Below are 19,991 nucleotides of genomic sequence, written 5' to 3' on the forward strand. Positions count from 1 at the left end.
CTTTTTCAAAACTTTGTTAAAAAAAGATGCAATTAGAAGTTTACCAAAATAACATTAAGTAAATTCCAAATATTTCAGTTGTAAGAGTTTAGAAAAAGAATAAGGTTTCCAAATATCAAGAAAGAAAGAATATAACAAGTGTAACATCCAGAATGTTAATCCAAGTAGCTAGTTTCTAATTAGTGGTAAATTAGTAATTAGTGAATTCATCATGGTTAGGATGTTGAGTTGATATTTTATGTTAGTTAGCTGTTGTATTAATAGGATTGAAGGATAAAGTAGAAACTTGAGGTGAAATGCGTGAGCACAAGTGAAATCAAACTCACTGTGCACACACAGCGGTGTATCGTACAGAATTTTTACTTAAAGGCTAAGTTAGATCGTGAAAACAAAAGAGAAGGAGGGAAAAACGTGCATGAGAGGTGAGAAGACTTCTAATCTGCTAGGGAAAGCATTATTTAATGATTGGAAGTCTGCTTCAACTAGTGACTTGTCGGGTAAGTATTATACAACCTTAAGTTTCATTTCTATCCTATTTATTTTCATTGAATTTCATCAGTTGAGAAATTAAATCAGGAAATTTTAAAGTGTTAGAATCTAAAAGAAATGTTTGAAAAGGGCTATCAAATACAGAACTAAGATTTTGTGACTAGTTTAGAGTTAAATGGTTAAGCTTTATGGATTTAGGCTCATTTAACCTAGAAAGTTAGGTTAAAGTGGTGAAGTTTGGCAAATAAATGAGTTAGGAGATTGTTATAATCATTTAAATAGCCTATAGGGCCAATGACTATAACTAATAGACTTAAGGATTCAAAAGGCATTAATTGAACAATTTTATATGTTAAGGGACTCAGTTTAGCCAAATTAATACCTATGTTAAATATTGAAAATTGACTGAGGGACATTGCATTGTGTAGATTAAGTACCTGTGATGTTTGTCATGGGAGTCTATACTCTCGAGAATTCTATATGATTAGTAGCCCTTAGTAGTAAGGGTCAAAGGTAACTGGAGTAACCCTTTTACCTGTTCATTTGTGAAACTATTTACAAGTATGTTATATAACTATGTGCATTATGATTTATAAACTAATAGAGTAGCAGAATTATAAAAGTAGGAGACTCAAAATCTTGCTTTCACTAGAGACTCAAACACATATGTGGCCAATCTAGGACAAGCGTTAATCAAAGGTCAGTGTCCAACAAGGCCTCTAGACATAATTAGATCTACTAAGTCATATAATGCATTATAAATGCTTATACATATGTCTATACCAAGACAAGCATGAATCACACTTTGAACACTAAGTGCATTCTAAATTTTGAAAATGAAGTTCTAGGTCATGTGAACATATAACAAGTTCTAATATGATAATTATTCTAACCAGGGAAAGTGAGTTTTGCTCTAAAATATTTTTCACATTGAATTCTAAGAGAAGATAAAACAAATAAAAGAGTTAAATCTTCTCTTATTTTTCATGCTTTTGAGGTTTTATCACTTGAGATGATATTAACTTGATCTACACAAGTAACAAACTCCCTTCTCTTAGTTTTGTAATCCTCAAAACACATGATTCAACATCATTTGCTCACTCTCGCCATAATGTGACTCTACCTCTACTAGCATAGAAATATCATGAATCATAACTCCTAACTTTATGATCATGCTACAAAAATGGCTATATATAATAGCATTTATTCAATGGTTAAAATTAAAAATGTTTAATATGTATAAGCGAAAAATCAAAAAATTTATATTAAATGGTTATTAAATAAACTGTAGAATAGTGTAGACCAATACTCAACAGTGTTTAAATACAACTATAGAGTATATGCAAAAATGAAATTTTTTTCCCTTCTAAAAACTTACTCAACAATTAAAATACTAAACTGTTGAGTATTTAATTTAAATACTCAATGGTTAAATAAGAAAAACCATTGAATATATAAATTCTTTTAATAATTTATTTTTTTATATTTTTAAAAAATTACTCAACGGTTAGTGTATAAAAATCATGTAGTATTTTATCTAAATACTCAACATTTTTTTAAAATTAACCATTTAATGTATTAATCATTTGAACAAGGGTTTTGTTTTTTTAATATACATGCAATGGTTAAAGAAGGTAGAAAGGACATCAGGAAGAAAAGTTATTACTATCTCAAGTGATCAGTGGGAAAAAATAAACCTTTTTGTGCTACACAACTCTCCAAAGGTTAATGATTATACTAAGATTCATTAAGCAAAGCTTAAGAGGCAGAACCCTTATCGATTATATAGTTAGATCACCAAACTACATAATAAACAGTTTATACACTGGTTGAAAAAGCATATAGAAGGGAAGTATAATGCCGATCTTAATTTAGTTCCTGATAGATTGAGATGGTTATCACTAGGACTGAACAAACATGTCCTCTCTTACATGAGCTATATCATCAATGGATACAAGTTCTACATAAAGGAGCACGATGATCGAAGCACAAGCATTGTAAAAAGACTGCTTCTTTTGCTGAGGTTTAAGAACTAAGGCCAGAGCTAGTAAAACAAAAGCAACAGATATAAGCACAATCACAGCAGATAAAGAGCAATCTAGACTCATTGACATGCTACTGAATTGACATAAGTTAGGGCTTCTACTGAGTAATGATAGCCCTAGTGTGAATGATAGTTGTATAGTCCTATCTAAGCTCCTACCTGAGGTAATATTATTAATTTTCCTAGCCTTATTCATGTTAACATTATTCATATTATATAATGATTTTTCTTTTTATGGTGAGGCCGATGTTGATTGTTTAGGAGAAGATGGCAATCTGGTTGCATTGGGATGAATGTACAATATTATTGGGAAAATCATGCTCCATAATGAGATTCTCCCTGAAGGGACAGTTAAGGTTTCTTTGGAGATAGCTAAGAAGCCTAATTATGAACTACCTCACCCCACTAAAGATGCAAGGACAGTGATAGATGCAATTGGAAGCTTTGTAGCATGGTCGGTTCATCTTATACATATTTCAGCATTGTCCCAAAGGTATAACATCTAAATTCATAACTAAGATTTATTTGTAGTTGATTTCTAACTACATATATGTGAAAAATTAGCCTATTGATAAACCTGTGGCCAAGAAAGCACCGGAGGATGTGAAAAATTAGCCTATTGATAAACCTGTGGCCAAGAAAGCACCGGAGGATATAAAGGCATTGGTGAATAATAAGAAGAAGAGGGAAAATGATAAGAATTCCATTGACAAATCCAAGGAGTCCATCACATTTCCTAAGAAAGCACCAAAGTTCTCCCTCAAACCCATATGCTTAAAGCCTCTCAATCAACACCTCAGCATCAACTAGTCACACCCAACAGACATCGAACATTGCTTAACACTTATGCATAGATACAAGAAGGAGTAATGCTCCCTTTCCCTACAGCAACATATGGAGATCCAGAGTTTATTGATTAAGTTAATAATGAGGTTTTAAGTGACTTATTCAGCTATACATAGGCTCCCACTATTTTGTGTAACTTATATATGATGTATGTTTCAAGAACCTTATATTAGATATTTACCAATATCTATATTTTAATCATTTATTGATCAACTTATGTTAACATTATTTAAGAAACCTATACCTTGCCAGGAGAGATGTAGCAAAGAGGGTTATACTTGTCAGTCCCCACTTGGTCTCTCCTCATGGCCATGAGACAATGAGTCCTAGACTAGAAATAGCTCAGAAGCTTTCTAAATACTTTGAGCAATGTGGCACTAATAAAAAAAATATTCATAGCACCTTATTATGAAGGGTAAATCATTTTACAATACTTTACTTTCTTTAAAATTAAATTATAACACTTCCTAATTGTAATCATTATCATAAGGGACATTGGATGACACTCATGATCAATCTAACTATAGGGAGAGTATGGTATCTCGACCAATCCTACCAACAGATTGCATATAGTAGAAATGATTAATCAATAAGGTCACTAAGTTTTGTGCATATATATATATACATATCTCTCTCTCTCTCTGTGTGTGTAATTCATTTTTCTTATATGCATATTTCTCACATCAACTTTTCTGTTGCATATTAGAGCCATTGTCATATACCACACTAAGGTTAATCAGCAATCCAACAACTAATAATGGGTAGCGAGCTCCTTGATAAAGCAACATTATGGATAATTATCAAGGTAAATGTATTTATCATTAATTGTGTGTTTACAACATAAATATAAGCCCTGTCATGTCATTAACTGATTAGATTTTTTATCCAATGTGTGATCATAGTGCTCGAAACAACAGGGCAAAGCTAAAGATTGTGGGTATGCTATTATGAGATATATGAAAGACATAATTCAACACTCTCCTGTCAGAACTCTTCTAGACAATGTATATATGTTGTCAAGCATCTCTTCATTATTTAATATTTTTAGTAATTAACATGACTTTGGTTTGTTGTTTTTATAATCAGTACTATGAGGATGCATACTGTGACATATTTACTGAGGCTCAAATGGAAGAAGTCCTTGTAAAGCTAGCATGTGGCATTTTCCAAGCGTGGTTTAGCTATAACCAGTAGTAGTGAAGGAATAGATGATGTTGGTATATATTTAAAGTTGACATACATATAGTTATACCTAATATATGTTGTCAACCTTTCCTTCATTATTTAATATTTTTAGTAATTAACATGATTTTAGTTTGTTGTTTTTGGAATCAGTAGTATGAGGACACATACTATGACATATTTACTGAGGCTCAAATGGAAGAAGTCCTTCAAGAGCTAGCATGTAGCATTTTCCAAGCATGGTTTAGCTATAACCAACAACAGTGAAGGAATAAATGATATTGGTATATATTTAAAGCTAACATACATATAGTTATATCTACTTGGACAATTTTTTGATATTTGAAGCTTTATTTTGGCCACTTATAGGTTTAATTCAAGCTAGTTCAAATTGTACATAGCTTATATAGTAATACACAATGTAAATTTTATCATTTCATGTATAGGATAATATTATCAGCTATTGAAATTCTGTTATGGGTGTGCTGAATACTGTATCTGTAAATGTTCAATGTAGGGGGTTGTCAGAAATGTAAAACATGTATTGTAAAAAAGTAATCTAAAAAATATTCAATGATTATAGTATAAAACTATTGAATATCATGCATTATATATTCAATAGTTTAAAGGTATAACTATTGAATATACTAAGAACATGCAACGGTTTATATTAAAAACTGTTACATGTTCTCTTGCAGTTATTTTAAAAAAAATTCCATAGACATATATTCATTGGTTTTTTTTTTTGAAAATAACCATAGAATAAAGATTAAATATTCAACAGTTAAAAGCCATTGAATAAAGGTTCAAAAAATATTCAACGCCTAATTACTCAATAGTTCATAACTGTTCAACATTATCTAAAATAACCGTTAAATATTGCCATTTTTTTAGTAGTGTGAATTAAATTATCATTTTCTCTTTATGAACATGGTTGATTTGTTCCCCCCCTCCACATTTTTTATCATTATATTTTTAAACTTTATTTCTTTATTCCATTATATTCTTTTCCAACCGAGACAATATCAAGCCCTTGCTTCTTTGGTGGGTGTACTTTATAAGCATATCAATGAATGCATTTTGTAATTACATTTGTTATACAAAAAAAAAAGGAAATGAATGAAAAAATCTTTCTTTTTTTGACCTTTCAGAACCTAATATTTTTAATTAAAAAAAAAACCTTAGTTTTTGTCCTACTAGTTGAAGTAAAACTTGGAGGATAACATTTCCGGTGATCAATAACGGGCGAAAGAGTAGAGGAGTCAATATTCAACATACACACAAACAAACACAGCATGGGGCCTCCGTGAGACATAAACTTTTGAAATTCTTAGTGTGTGTGTGTGTAATACAAATTTGAAGGTTTTTATTTTTTATAAGAATTTGACTAATATTCCACATGGGCGTGTCTCAGCTGATAGGAGGACTTAGGAGCCATTTGATTGCCCAAAATATTAGGAATGTAATGGATTAAAATAATAGATACAAAAAATAAAATAAATTAATTACCCAATCATTCATAATAAATATAATAAAACTAATTAATAACACATATAACAAATGCGAAGATCACTACACTTACTACAATTATCATGAATATAATTATAATTTTCAATTTCATGAACGAAATTACATTTTTCTTCTCGTGAACATGTATGTGTAACTTGTCTTTCCTTTGCATCTTCATCATTTTATTTTTATCTTTATTTTTTTAAGTAATTAAATTTCAGCAATCAAGCCTTTTCTTCTTTGGTGTACTGTATAAGCATATCAATGAATGCACTTTATAATTAACTCTGGTATATATAAAAAAATGAATAAAAAAAATTTCTTTATTTATTACTTTTTTTTAGGCTCTTTGAACGTAACTTTATTTCTTTTTTGTCTTGCTAGTTGAAGTAAAACTTGGAGGATATATAAAAAAACATTTCGAGTGATCAACGGCGGCCGAGAGAGTAGAGGAGTCGATATTCAACAAAACACAAACACACACAGCATGAGGGCCCCACGAGAACCAGTCGTAGAAAGTAAATGGCTCGATCACTAACGTGCGCTCAACATGAATAAATGGCTGCACGTCGATATGATGATGTCATAGCCCAGCACGTGACTCTCATTCACACTTAGACAGCCAATGGGTTGGCGCCACGTGGACTTGATGGGCCCAATTAATTTGAATTATTTTAGACTAAATTACTTTTAAATGATAAATTGAGACCTAAAGTGAAAGTTTGGTGAGGTATTAGTGCCCAAGATGGACTCACCTACCACCTGTAAGCCTTTTGGGAATTTGCATCAATATCCAAACATGCTTCAAAGTCAGCATGCTGCATGGATTTTGTGGTCTATTATTTGAGAAAAGTAGTACTCGCACGCGCACACCCAATATTTGAATACAGTTTTTTTTTTTTTTCCAAACATAACTTTATGTAAAACTATTATTTTTATTTAACAATGTGAATCTTTACAAAAATAAATTGAATAAGGAAACGTTGTTTGCAAAATTTGTCATTGCCAAAATAAATAAAGTCTTATTTGGTTTACTGGAAGTATTTTGATAGAAAAGTAAATAGAATTGGAATTGGAAAATGTTAAAAAAAATATTTGGTATGATAAAAAAAATGAATGGAATCTTAATATATTTTTGTTTGGTACAAATGAACGGAAAAGGAAGCCAAAAATGTGAAAAGAAAAAAATGGAGCAGGGTTGGGATCGGGTTGTAGATTTCACAAGCCATCTTCAAACAACAAAATAGAGCACGATTTTGATTTCTTCATCCCCAAAAGGAAAACATAATTTCCCATTAGGTCAGTTTTGGAATTCAATTTCAGCTTTATACTTGAAAAATATTTTTCCAAAAGTCAAAAGGCTTACTAATCAAATAAAAAAAATATTTCCTTTTCATTTTCCTTTATCCTGTCCCAAATTCCTGCGAACCAAACGAAGCCTAAGTTATAAGGCTTAGTGGTGAACATGAGGTGGTGGGCCACAAACTGTGAATTGATTTTCCAATCATTTAAAATGGAGTTAATCTACTCTACTTACTTTCTCATAAGTCTTATCTTTTATATCGATTTTTCTGTCGAATTGTACCACGAATTTAAGATATATAGATACTATCAATATATTGGTGTAAGTGTCATTGAAGCTTTGATTAATATGGTATATCTTATGGAAAGAATAATACAAATATAAACAAGGGAAAGATATAATTTGAAGAAGCTTTTGCTACGAAGAAATTTGAGTAAATTAACCCATTGAGTGTTGAAAATGCGTTCTAACTTTTAAAAATTTCTTTTGAGGAAAAAGTTATTAATTAGATGTTGGTTGCTTTTGTGTAATATCCTAAATTGAATAGGATAGATCCACCATATTCGTGTGGAATTGATCTCATCTACTTTAAAAATTTTGAATACAATTATATCAAGTCAACTCATTTAACCTGTTAAATTAATAGGAGGTCTTTGTATAATCCTAAGAGCTCATTTGGTTGGAAAGAAATAAGATAAAATGAAATGACTTGATAGAGAACAAAAAAAATTAATTAATAAAATTTGAATTCCATAAGTAACTTGGTGATAATAAAGTGATGAAGATTATGATGAGATGTTAGAGACATGAAAATGGGGATTGACATGAATATACAAAATCATCAATCCCCATACTTTCACCTTTCTATAAGTCACATATTTCTATCAATTCACAACTTTATTTTAATCTATTTTATTCTTTATTAATACATTTCATTTCATTTCACTCCAACAACTAGATAGGCCCTAAGTAACTTAACCCCAAGATTTTCAGTTTTCCTTTTGAGCTCTCAACATCAGCATGTTTAGTGAATATTAAACAATCTGCTTTTATGTTTTATGTTTTTAATATTTTTGTATTAAATTTAACTATGGCATCTATGTATTACGGTTTATATTGATTATTATAATGTTATTTAACATCAAAATATAAAAAAATATTGTTATCCCCATAATTACGTTATTTTATCACATCAATATAAAAAATAAAAATAAAATATGAATGTATCAAGTGTTTAGTTTAACGGAAGGAAGGAAATAGGAGGGAAGGGAATATGTTTTAAGTTTTTAATAACTTCTTATTTGGTCGGGGAAAAGGGAGAGGAAAGGGGAGAGGAGCTATTTTGATTATTCTTGTTTGGTTTAAGCTAAAAAAAGAGGGAAGTCAATTATCAATTGACAAATATACTCTTACTTATCTATTTATATATGTTTTATTTTATAAGATATGTTTACATTTATATCATAATTTATTATTTTTTAAATTTTTTATCCCCAAAAATATTTTATCTGATTTGTATATTGATAATTTTTTTAATTTCCTTTTTTAAAATGATTTAATTTTAACATATTATCTTGTTAATTTTAACATATTTGTTATTTTTTAAAAAAATAAATACATTAAATCTGCTACGAAAAAGACATTAAATATTAAACGTGGTTAAATCCATTAACAAATATGAATCCAAACAGCATATGTAAGCTCCCAGGAAATTCTATCAATAATCAATAAATATAAATATAACTGTGCAAGTAAAATTCCAATTTTCAAAAACAGTAGTGCACTATTATGTTAGCTAGGTGTTAAAAATTATATTAAACAATATTAGTTTAAGCTTTGAAAATGACTTGATTTTTTATCTGTAAAGTCTACGGCCAGGTGATATATGTTGAGTTTTACCGGGGGCCCAAAAAAAAAAAGGCAGCCTCAGGTTTATTTGTAACATCCTAATTTTTATGTAATAAAGAAATTGTGGAATTTAGTTTTTGAGGAAAAAAATGATAATAATAGGAATTTATATTATTTGAGGTTATTTAGAAATGATATTATGGTTAGGTATTTAATTATAAATTTAAAAATTTAAATTTAAAATCACATAAGCAATATTTAGTTAAGATATAATACATAAATAATTTTTTATTGTGTGTTAAAAAAAAAGAGAAGGTAGAAGGAACAAAAAAAAGGGGAGGTGGAAGGTTGTTGTTTCTAAGTCCCACATTGGTTAGATAAGGGAAGAGAAAAGGTGCCTTCATGTATAAAAAGGAGAGGGTGTGTGCATTAGGAAGCATGAAAGGCTAAGATGCAATTTAGAGGAAATTGCAACTTTTAGCCCAAAGGTTTGAATAATTAAATTCAAACCTATAGTTTTTTTTAATATAATTTTGGGACCACAATCCTATTTTTATATTATTTTTCTCTCTTCCTCTCACGTTGCTTAGCATTTTTCTGGCAAGGGGGGATTATTTTCTTTTTCTTTAGGTATGTTCTAGCTTTCCTGTTTAGATTAGCATTTAAAAATTTATTTAATTACAAAATTAATTTTATATTTATTTTCTAAATAATATTAGCTTTCTAGTGATATGATTATTTTGTAGGATAGAGTAAATATTTTGATTAGAATTTTTCTATAGGATAGTTAATCTGATGATATGATGGATTAAAAATATAGGTTAAAACTCTTAGGGATATAATAAATATTATAGAATATTTTCTTGAGGTTGAAACTCATGTTTAAGAATTTTTGAGTTAAAATCTAGATCTATATGGTTGAATTTATGTGCAATCTGAGATGTAGGGATAAACCTATGATTATTAAATATTTATTTAAGTATGAATAGGTATTTTTGAGGTTATAGAAAGGTGATTTGAGGCTTCAGGATAATTTTAAAATTTTTAATTTATTTTTGGACGAATTTTTAGAATATAGAAGGATGAAATTGTGATACTAGAAGTGATTTGAGGATAAAAAAATTAGTTTATTAGGGTATGAGAATTTTAAAAAAGAATTTGGGAAGTTAAATGAGGCGTAAATCTTAAATTAGTGTTAATATGGATTATAGATCTAAGACTTTCTAACTATTTAAATTAGAGTTATTTATTTTAATATAAAATTAATATATAGTATTGTGAAATAATTATGTAGATTATATTGACAAAGATAGTGGTGAAAAAGGAGTTGTGAAGGGGAACTTATTATTCAAGACACAAGGTAACCATTATTAATGTGTTGTGATGGGTGTGTTTGTGAATGGTTATGTGTTGTTTTATTGTTTGAAAAAATTATGAATTATTAAAAATAAATACTATATATACTTGTTTGAAATTATTGTCAAGTGGGTTAAAAATTTATTTTTGTTTATCATGATGAGCTATTATTGTTCGAATATATTTCTGTTTGGATATTTGAATGATGCATGACTTGTCAGGTTATTTTAATATATTGTGTTAATGGGAATTTCTGTTCGGTTAATTATTACCATGTGGTAAGCCCTCATTGGACCCAATGAGTGGCGTGTCGCTTGGTCCAACTCACCTTTGGCCAAGTGATTTGGCGTCCGAGCATGGCGAAAGGAGGATATAAGGTGCAGTCATGCAATTAAATACTTGTTCGGTTTGTTTGAAAGTATTGTTCGATTAAATGTTTTGTGTGCCCACTTATCAATCGCATGATTAGTTACATCCGCATGCATCATTACATATTAATTTCTGGTTACTGGGACTTTTAAGTCTCATTCCCCGTGGTTAATATTTTTACAGGAGCGAGTCCGCCCGAGAAAGCACCAGAGGTGTAACTATGGTGTATGAGACACCATCTTTTACGTTGCCTCTTATTTTAGATTATACAATATATCTTGTGCCAACTTAGGACATATCTTTTTTGTGAAGCATGTAAACTCTAATCCTTTTTATTAAAAGTATTTATATGACCAAGAGGATTATGTCTGTCCCTCTTGATTTATAATCTGATTTGAATATCATGACATGAGGATCCTGTCTGTCCCTCATGGTTCTAATTGCTTTTTGAGATATTTTAAGACATGTGATATATTGTCTTGGATGTATCATGGTAGAAATTTTTCTACCATGATAAGGGTATGATAAGGGTTCAATGAAAAAAAAAATAATTTGTTGAATTAATAATTTGCGAAAAATCGGTTTGTAAATTTGAGGGTGTTACATTATTCTTGAGAGAATGACAATTAAGGACATGTTAAGAACATTAATCTTAATTACGGACCATGAAATTTTAAAATCCCAGTTAAGGATCATGGTCCTTAATTGTGATTAAAAAATGTAATTTGTGAGGTGGGATTCATTATTGACATTTGAGAATTCACTAACCCAACTTGAGAAAATTTGTAACGTATATTGTGAAAATATAAAACCCCACTTGGAAATTGAATGTTTAACAAAAAGTGCCACTTGAGAATTCACTAACTTGACTTGAAAAAATTTCTAACATATATTGTGAAAACATAAAACTTCACTTGATTTTAGTTTAAGCTTTGAAAATGACTTGATTTTTTATCTGTAAAGTCTACGGCCAGGTGATGTATGTTGAGTTTTACCAGGGGCCCAAAAAAAAAAAGGCAGCCTCGGGTTTATTCTTGGGAGAATGACAATTAAGGACATGTTAAGAACATTAATCTCAATTACGGACCGTGAAATTTTAAAATCCCAGTTAAGGATCGTGGTCCTTAATTGTGATTAAAAAATGTAATTTGTGAGGTGGGATTCATTATTGACACTTGAGAATTCACTAACCCAACTTGAGAAAATTTGTAACGTATATTGTGAAAACATAAAACCCCACTTGAAAATTGAATGTTTAACAAAAAGCGCCACTTGAGAATTCACTAACTTGACTTGGAAAAATTTTTAACATATATTGTGAAAACATGAAACTTCACTTGGAAATCGATCGTTTAATAAAAAACACCAATTTGGATAAGTCACTTTTTATTAATGATTCTCAAGTGGGGTTTCATTTTTTTATAATATACGTTAGAAATTTTTTTCAAGTCTAGTTAGTGAATTCTCAATTGGTGCTTTTTGTTAAACATTTCATTTCCAAGTGGGGTTTCATGTTTTCACAATATATGTTAGTAATTTTCTCAAGTTGGGTTAGTGAATTTTCAAGTCGCATTAGTGAATCCCACCTTACAAATTATATTTTTTTATCACAATTAAGGATCATGGTTCTTAACTCTGATTTCAAAATTTCACGATTTGTAATTAAGATTAATGTTCTTAATAGGTCCTTAATTGTCATTCTCCCTTTATTCTTTTTCCACTCTTGCTGTCTCAAATATGTTGCTTAGGAATTCTTGACAAGCATAAAGCAGGACACAATATTATGGGCAAATTTGAAATATTATACATAGTTATGGGCATATTAGTCAAGATGGCAATAATAGACCACAGCCTCCCCGATCATATGTGTATGTTAGTCAAGATATACAAAATATTTCTCTCTCTCCGGAGCCTGCAATTACGGGGGAAATGATGAGAGAAAAAAATATATATATATATTTAGTATCAACTTTTCCAATCGCCCAAATTCTTTATATATACTTCATTTATTTAAAAATATAAAATATTTTTTAAAAAGTTAAACGTTTAAAAATATAAGATATTTTTAATTTTTTAAGGTGTAATATTACTTTTTTTTAAAAACACTCCTATTAATAATGATTTTATATTTATTATAAAGTGTTTAATAGGAATAAATATAAAAAAATAAAATTAATTTGAAAGAAGATAACTACTTTATTAAAAAATGAGATTTAATTAAAAATTTCTTACATTTTAAAACAAAAGGAGTGTGTATATATATATATATATATATATAAATATACTGAATTCAATCATGTAAATTCTAACATAAGCATTGAATTAGCGTTTTTATTGATTTTGATATAGAATTTCTAATTAAATTATACGGTTTCTTGGCGGCAAGGACCATGACTTTAAAATTTTAAATTTTTCTAGTATTTTATAAATATTATATACTCCCTTTATTTAAAAATATAAAATATTTTTAATTAAATCTCACCCCTCAATAAAGTAATTACATATTTTTAAACTAACCCTATCTTTTTATATTTACTCCTATTAAACACCCAACAACAAATATAAAATTATTACCAATAGAGGTACTTAAAACAAGATAATGATTACACCTCAAAAAATTAAAAATGCTTTATATTTTTTAATATCTAACTTTTTAAAAAATTTCTTATATTTTTAAATGGAGGGAGTATTTTTTATTCAAAACTTATAAAAAAATTCGTAATAGATATTTTTAAAAAAAAATTTTGATATCTTGATAGTTAAATCTTGGCTTTGCTCCATCTTATTTGCTAGTAATGGCGGGCGGGCGGACGTACTTGCAGCTGGAAGAATTCACAAGTAGGTAGAACTTCTAAAAATTTGCCCCTATTGTTCCAATAATTTGAGTCGTTAGACTCAAATTAAAATATATTTGAGTGTAGGAAAAAGTTGAGTCTTTTTATATTTCACTCAATCCGAATAAATTTTAAATTTTGTAACCATTATATTTAAATTTAGATTATTTTTATAAGAATATCATTTTAATTTTAATTTTGTAATATTTTTTTATAAAACTAAATATTTATTTTATATATATTAAATTATTTTTATTATTTCTTTATTTTATATAGTTTATGTTTTCATCGATTCAAGGTCCTGCGTTTGTCACAGTTTGCTAGGGAAATAAACAAGATATGAATGGACTAAATTTTGAATTGAAATGGATCACATCAAGAAATAATTGCTAATTATAATTGGATAATAATTTAAAAAAATTATTAAAGGATCAAGTTAAAGTCCATACACTATCTTAGCTATATTAAAATGTTTGAAAAAAGTAAACTACAAAGAAAAAAGTAAATTAACAAGAAACACTTGACAAAATGCCAAGTGTTAACCATGCACGTTTTGAAAAGACTTTGAAGTTAATATAGATAAACCTATCGAATTGAAAGCCAAAATTTGCAATGGTGATAGAATGATTCCGGTAAGTGTATGTCTTGTAGAGAACGAGTTATAAAGTAAGCGACAGGGATCATCAAGTGAAGTGGAATCCTCTCATCAGGTTTAATTTGACTTTGCAACTTTTCTCTATTCACTAAATTGCTATACCCATCTTAAAAAAAAAAAAGAAAAGAAAAAGTTAAGACACATTTTTTTTTCTGAACTTTTTTTGAAGAATAATTTTATTCATGTACTTAAAAGTAGAACAATTTAACTTATAAATTATTTTTTTGAAAAACAAATTTAAAAAAAACCTTTTATAAAGTACCTAATACTCTTTGAAAAGAAAAGATAGTTCAAAAATAAAATTGATCTACTTATAAGTATGGAAATAAAATTACTCCTAAAAAATTTAAAAATAAAAATGTACCTTAATGTAAAAAAAGAGAGAATCACAACTAAGTTTTATATAAAAAATTTAATTATTATAAAGTCTATTGATAACTAAATTAAATTATATTAATAATTAATTATATTTTTAATATAATTTAATTAAATTATTAATAAATTTTATAATAATCAATTTTTTTATGTAAGATTTTAATACAATATAAAAAAAAAATTGGAAAGAAGTTGTCATCGCAGTGGATAATATTAAAGAAAATCGAGGGTCATGCCGCTGTGGTGCCTACGATACGTGCTTTTGAGTTAGAGGCAAAATGGGGAAGTGGGGTCTCTCCACTTTCTTTTCCTCCATTTCCCTCCACTTCCCCTATCTCCACCATTCATTAATTTTTTTATTTAAAAAAATTGTTTAATAAAAAAATTTAAATGGTGATGATGGGAGAAGTGGAGGGAAAGGGATGAAAAAAAAAAAGGGAGAGACCCCTGTATGATGGGATGGTGGCTGGTGGGACCCACAAGCCGTACCTTTGAGCTCATTTGGATGACAGATTCCCTTGCTTCGTTCGCATTCACACCTAATGTTCTCGTGAGGCCACTCAATAACAGTATTGGTGCCAGCCCACCTTCCCACCTACTTCCCTCATCACCGCCTCCAACTCCAAGTTTTGTAAAATTAGCACTAACATCTAAAATGTCATTATTATTTAATTATTATATTAATATTTATTTAATTATTATGGATTTTTATTATGCTTGAGTATATATACAGACATGAATAAAATTACCAAATAACCTATGATTCAAATGACACAAAAACATTATTTGTGACACTCGAGCTTTGTTTGCAAAAGTTTCAACATTTTCTAAGAAAGATATAAAAAAGAATTACACATATCAAGTAATGAGAGATTCGCACCTAAGGTCCTTAAAATTGAAACAATTGCATCTAAGGCCTAATACAATCTAAATTGTATCTGCAAGCTCAAAGGTGGTGTATGCAAATATGTTTCTTTGTAAAAAATGCACTTGCCCCAAATGTATAAGTTTCTCATGTGTATATACAATACAATGCCCTTATCTAATGAACACAACGTCTATATATGAACATTATAATATCTATTCATTATGCATAGTTCGTATGGATACGTTAAACAACAATGTATAAATTTTTCAGATAAATGTAAAACACAATGTTTGTAGAGAACATGACAAAATCTAAATGTGAATAACATAGTGTTCATTTTTTTTTACATAGTTAGTGTGATTAAAGGCAAATGCTTCTTTTCACAAATGACTTCGGTCTTTACACCTTATCACAAATGCAAACATATTTGTATTTAGGGGCCTTTGCGTCTATAAAAATAATTTAAAATGCATTGGGTTTTAGTGTGATTTTTTTCATTCTAGGAGGCTTTGATATGATTCTTCCTTAAGCAATTCTTGTCGTCAACCTATCATATCAAAATACATATAATATAAACAATTCAAAATGTATTAGGTTTTATTAGGTTTTTCATTTAATTAATGGTGAAGCTGGATCTTGGGTTGGGGGCAAATTCATTACATATTTATAATTGAAAAAAATAATTAAAAAATAATTATTTAATAGCTACATATACCTTATAAGTTTTCTTTATATGGTTTTATGTTTTGAAATCGTTAAATAATTAGTTTATTGTCAATGCTTTCGAATATACATTTTTCAGTATAAGCCACCAGACAATCATTTAGCCTTAGGTTTTTCATTTGATTACACAACCAATTTCTTTACAAACTTTATAGTAGAAAAAGCTCTTTCTAACATTGTTGTGATGATGGGCAATATAATTGTTGATTTCTGGAGAAGATAAAATAATAGATAAATAATAATATTTTCCAATTCTAACTAATTTTTCACCAAGACTAAATTTTTTTTAAAGGTTTAATAAATAATATTTTTTTATAAAATAATTACTATTATTATTTCGATATGGTGAAATTGTGAGCTAAAATTTAGTGGGTTTTCGATTAAAAAATTTTTAATTTTGGATTTGGTTAAAAAAACTAACCTAGAATGGGTTTAAATTTCAAAATGTTAAAACAAAGGGTACAAAATACAAAAAAGAAGGGGTGCAAAATATCAAAAAACATATACCTCATAGATGTAATTTTTTTAATACACCCCCCTCGAATACATGTGGCTGGTCATTGCTTGTCTCTAATTTATTTTCAGTGCTTTCAGTCTTTATAGTCCCTACAATTTAACATTGTTAGGGACATAAAAAATAAATTTCACCCAATCTTACTGGAACTATTGATATTAAAAACATTGAAAAAAAAACTGGTAAAACTAAAAACAAATTATACTACATAACATTTGTGAAATGGTACACCTTTAGTTATAATATTGTTATTTATACACACCCATAGTTTGTAGATGAAAAAATATCAATCAAGGATGGGAGGAAATTTATATCAATTAAAATTAATTGTTATTAAAATCCACATAAATTTTTATTAATTTAGATTAATTTTTTTATTAATAGATATCCATTTAAATTTTAATAAAAATTTATTTTAAATTAATAATAATTTATTTGAGTTTATTTTTTTAGTCATGTTTTGATAATAACTGATTCCAAGTCATATATATTTCTTCTTATGATCCTTAATTGCTCTGTTGCCTTTTCAGTTTTAATAGACAGTAATGATGGTAATGGATTCCAATCCAATTTCCTTTCACGCCAACAAAGAACGCACATGCCACTGAATCCCGGTGGGCCACCAAAATGAAAGAAGTGCAAGCGAGTCCAAATTAATGAGCTCACATGCACATGCAGATCCTACCTTGATTAGGTCAAACCCCTCGTCTTTTAATTATTTATCCCCACCAACGGCATCTCATCCTACCTGGCATTAATTATTCTCACTTGATTGATAAATATAATTAACATATAGTTATTTTCACTATTTTTATTAAAAATAAATTTTAAATTAAAAAATAAAATAAAGAGATAAATGATAGGGTTAAATGGTAAATTGATTCCTAAATTTCAAGTTCAGGAATGTTTAAGATTTTAAATTTATTTTTGATATAATATTTCTCTTTAATTTTTTAAAAATAATATAATATCACTTATATTATTAATAAAAATTAACTTTAATAGTTAATTGACCTGAAAATTAAAAAAAACCTTTAAAATGATATAAAATGACTAAAAAATTACATATAATGACCCAAAATTACAAATAAGAATAAAAAAATTAAAGTGAAAGACTAACAAAATTTCTTCATCTTTATTCTATAATTTTATATTTCATTTTCTATAATTTTTTTATTAACTAATAGTTAAAATTAATATTTATTAACAGTAGAGATAATATTGAATCATTTTTAAAAGTTGAAGAGATTCATTACATTAAAAACGAGTTTAGTATCACAAACATTTTTGAACTTATAATTTAGATACTAGTTTATCATTTAACCCCAAATTTTAATAATTTTTATATTCTCAATAATCAAATTTTTATCATGCAAACTAAATCCTCTGCGATTATATACTTTTTTGGCATTAATTTGTAGCAGAATTTGGATCACTGACTGTAATCCAATAGAATAAGAGAGCATATAATAATTAGAAAGATAGATTTATTACTCTCTCTCTCTCTCTCTCTCTCTCTCTCTCTAATTGGATTGCGCACAGATGAAGAATTGATCATATAATTAGTGTAATTTAAATTAAAAAACATTAAGTGCAAAGCTGTCATTTCACCTACTTGATGCGTTGTGACTCTTTCTTCCCCGAATCTTCCTTTATATAAAACCCAACTCGTTCCCCATCTCCAGAAAATTATAATACTTCTTCAAGGCGCTCCTTCTCTAGCATTTCAAAGCAATTCATTCACAAATGGGTAATTGCTTGAAGCATCCATCAACGGTGGAATATACCGATGACGACGAATTCTGGGATTACACGCCGGAGAAGGAGATCGATTACTTTCAGGCGAAGGACGTCGGTGGCGGCGCCGGTAAAACAACGGAGGTGAAGATAAAGATAACGAAGAAGCAACTGGAGGCATTGCTAGGGAAATTAGACGTGAAAGATCTGAGGGCGGATGAATTTATGGTCCAATTGATCAGTCACAGTCATCGCTCTCAGACACATCAACGGCCATGGAAACCTGCCCTTCAAAGCATCCCCGAGCTCTAATCATCAATTTTGATTCAAAAGCTCCAACTTCATTGTTTTGTCAATTTTGAACTGGTCGATTAGAAGCTGTTTGGTGGCTTGTAGGGTGGTTATTATAGGTTGTTTTTCTTATTCTAAAAAAAAAAAAAAGTTTTAGATCAGTTGTGCTTTGGGTGACAGATGAAGATATGAGCATGCCTCCAAACTCAAAGAGCACTTATAAAAATATTTACAGATCATCCACTAATAAGATCTTTAGCAGAGTTTGATGTCATACTTATTAATTATAGGTCTTGTAACTGGATGAACTTTTGTTAGTTTTGCTGTTTGTACATACGGAGGTGATAGAGTTTAATTTTCTTCTATGATTATTCCGCTTTTATGGTTTTTTTCATCTCTCTCCCTCCCTCTCTTTCTTGTTCCGTGAGGTTATGTATATATTGGATTGGGTTGATGTAATGAAGTTAATTTTTGGGGGAAATAGCTTGAAACACTCAAAATTGAAAAAGGATTAAGTTGCAATTTTGAGGTTAATTTCTTCATTTTGGCTTTTCTCCTTATTTATTGTACTGATATGTGGAGGGGAAGATGGATCCCCACCAGGTAGTTCCCAATCAGCCAATCTCATGCATGCAGCCACAATCTCCATGGTGTTGGACATTTTGGGGATTTTCTCCCTCATTGTCATTGAAGTTCACCCAATATTTAGATAAATATACTATGTTCATCAAGTAATATTTTATTCTAATTAGTATTATAGAGAATTAATAGTTTAGAGAGTATATATGATTTGATCAATCAAGTTGAACTGCCTCAAGTGACGACCAGAAAAACTAATTTATAGGAGAAAATTTTGCCAAATATATAAACATTAAAATTTTTTGAGATAATATGATTTTTCATCCTTAAACATTCTTTCAATTTTGGATTTAGTAACTCGGTCCTTGTAGTTTATTAGGTTAATGAATCATAAAAACTGGGTTTTACAAAGAAACTATAATGACAAAGTTATTTTGAGTTAAAAATTTATAAAAACTGAGTTGTTCTC

General features: G+C 28.8%; 1 protein-coding gene across 1 annotated transcript; it reads left to right on the plus strand.

The window, feature by feature from the left end:
- Positions 1–18,598: 18,598 nt before the first annotated feature.
- Positions 18,599–19,337, plus strand: LOC129304049 (uncharacterized). The gene has a single exon (XM_054943674.1). The coding sequence runs from the start codon at positions 18,662–18,664 to the stop codon at positions 18,962–18,964; it is 303 nt and encodes a 100-aa protein (XP_054799649.1). The 5' UTR covers positions 18,599–18,661; the 3' UTR covers positions 18,965–19,337.
- Positions 19,338–19,991: the final 654 nt, after the last annotated feature.

The sequence above is a fragment of the Prosopis cineraria genome, unplaced genomic scaffold, assembly GCF_029017545.1.
Source record: "Prosopis cineraria cultivar Desert tree isolate PC_DT_omini unplaced genomic scaffold, ASM2901754v1 PC2, whole genome shotgun sequence".
NCBI lineage: Eukaryota > Viridiplantae > Streptophyta > Magnoliopsida > Fabales > Fabaceae > Prosopis > Prosopis cineraria.

What these genes read in the sequence shown, in the direction of transcription:
- LOC129304049 (XM_054943674.1), top strand. Translation starts at nt 18,662, where the DNA reads ATGGGTAATTGCTTGAAGCATCCATCAACGGTGGAATATACCGATGAC.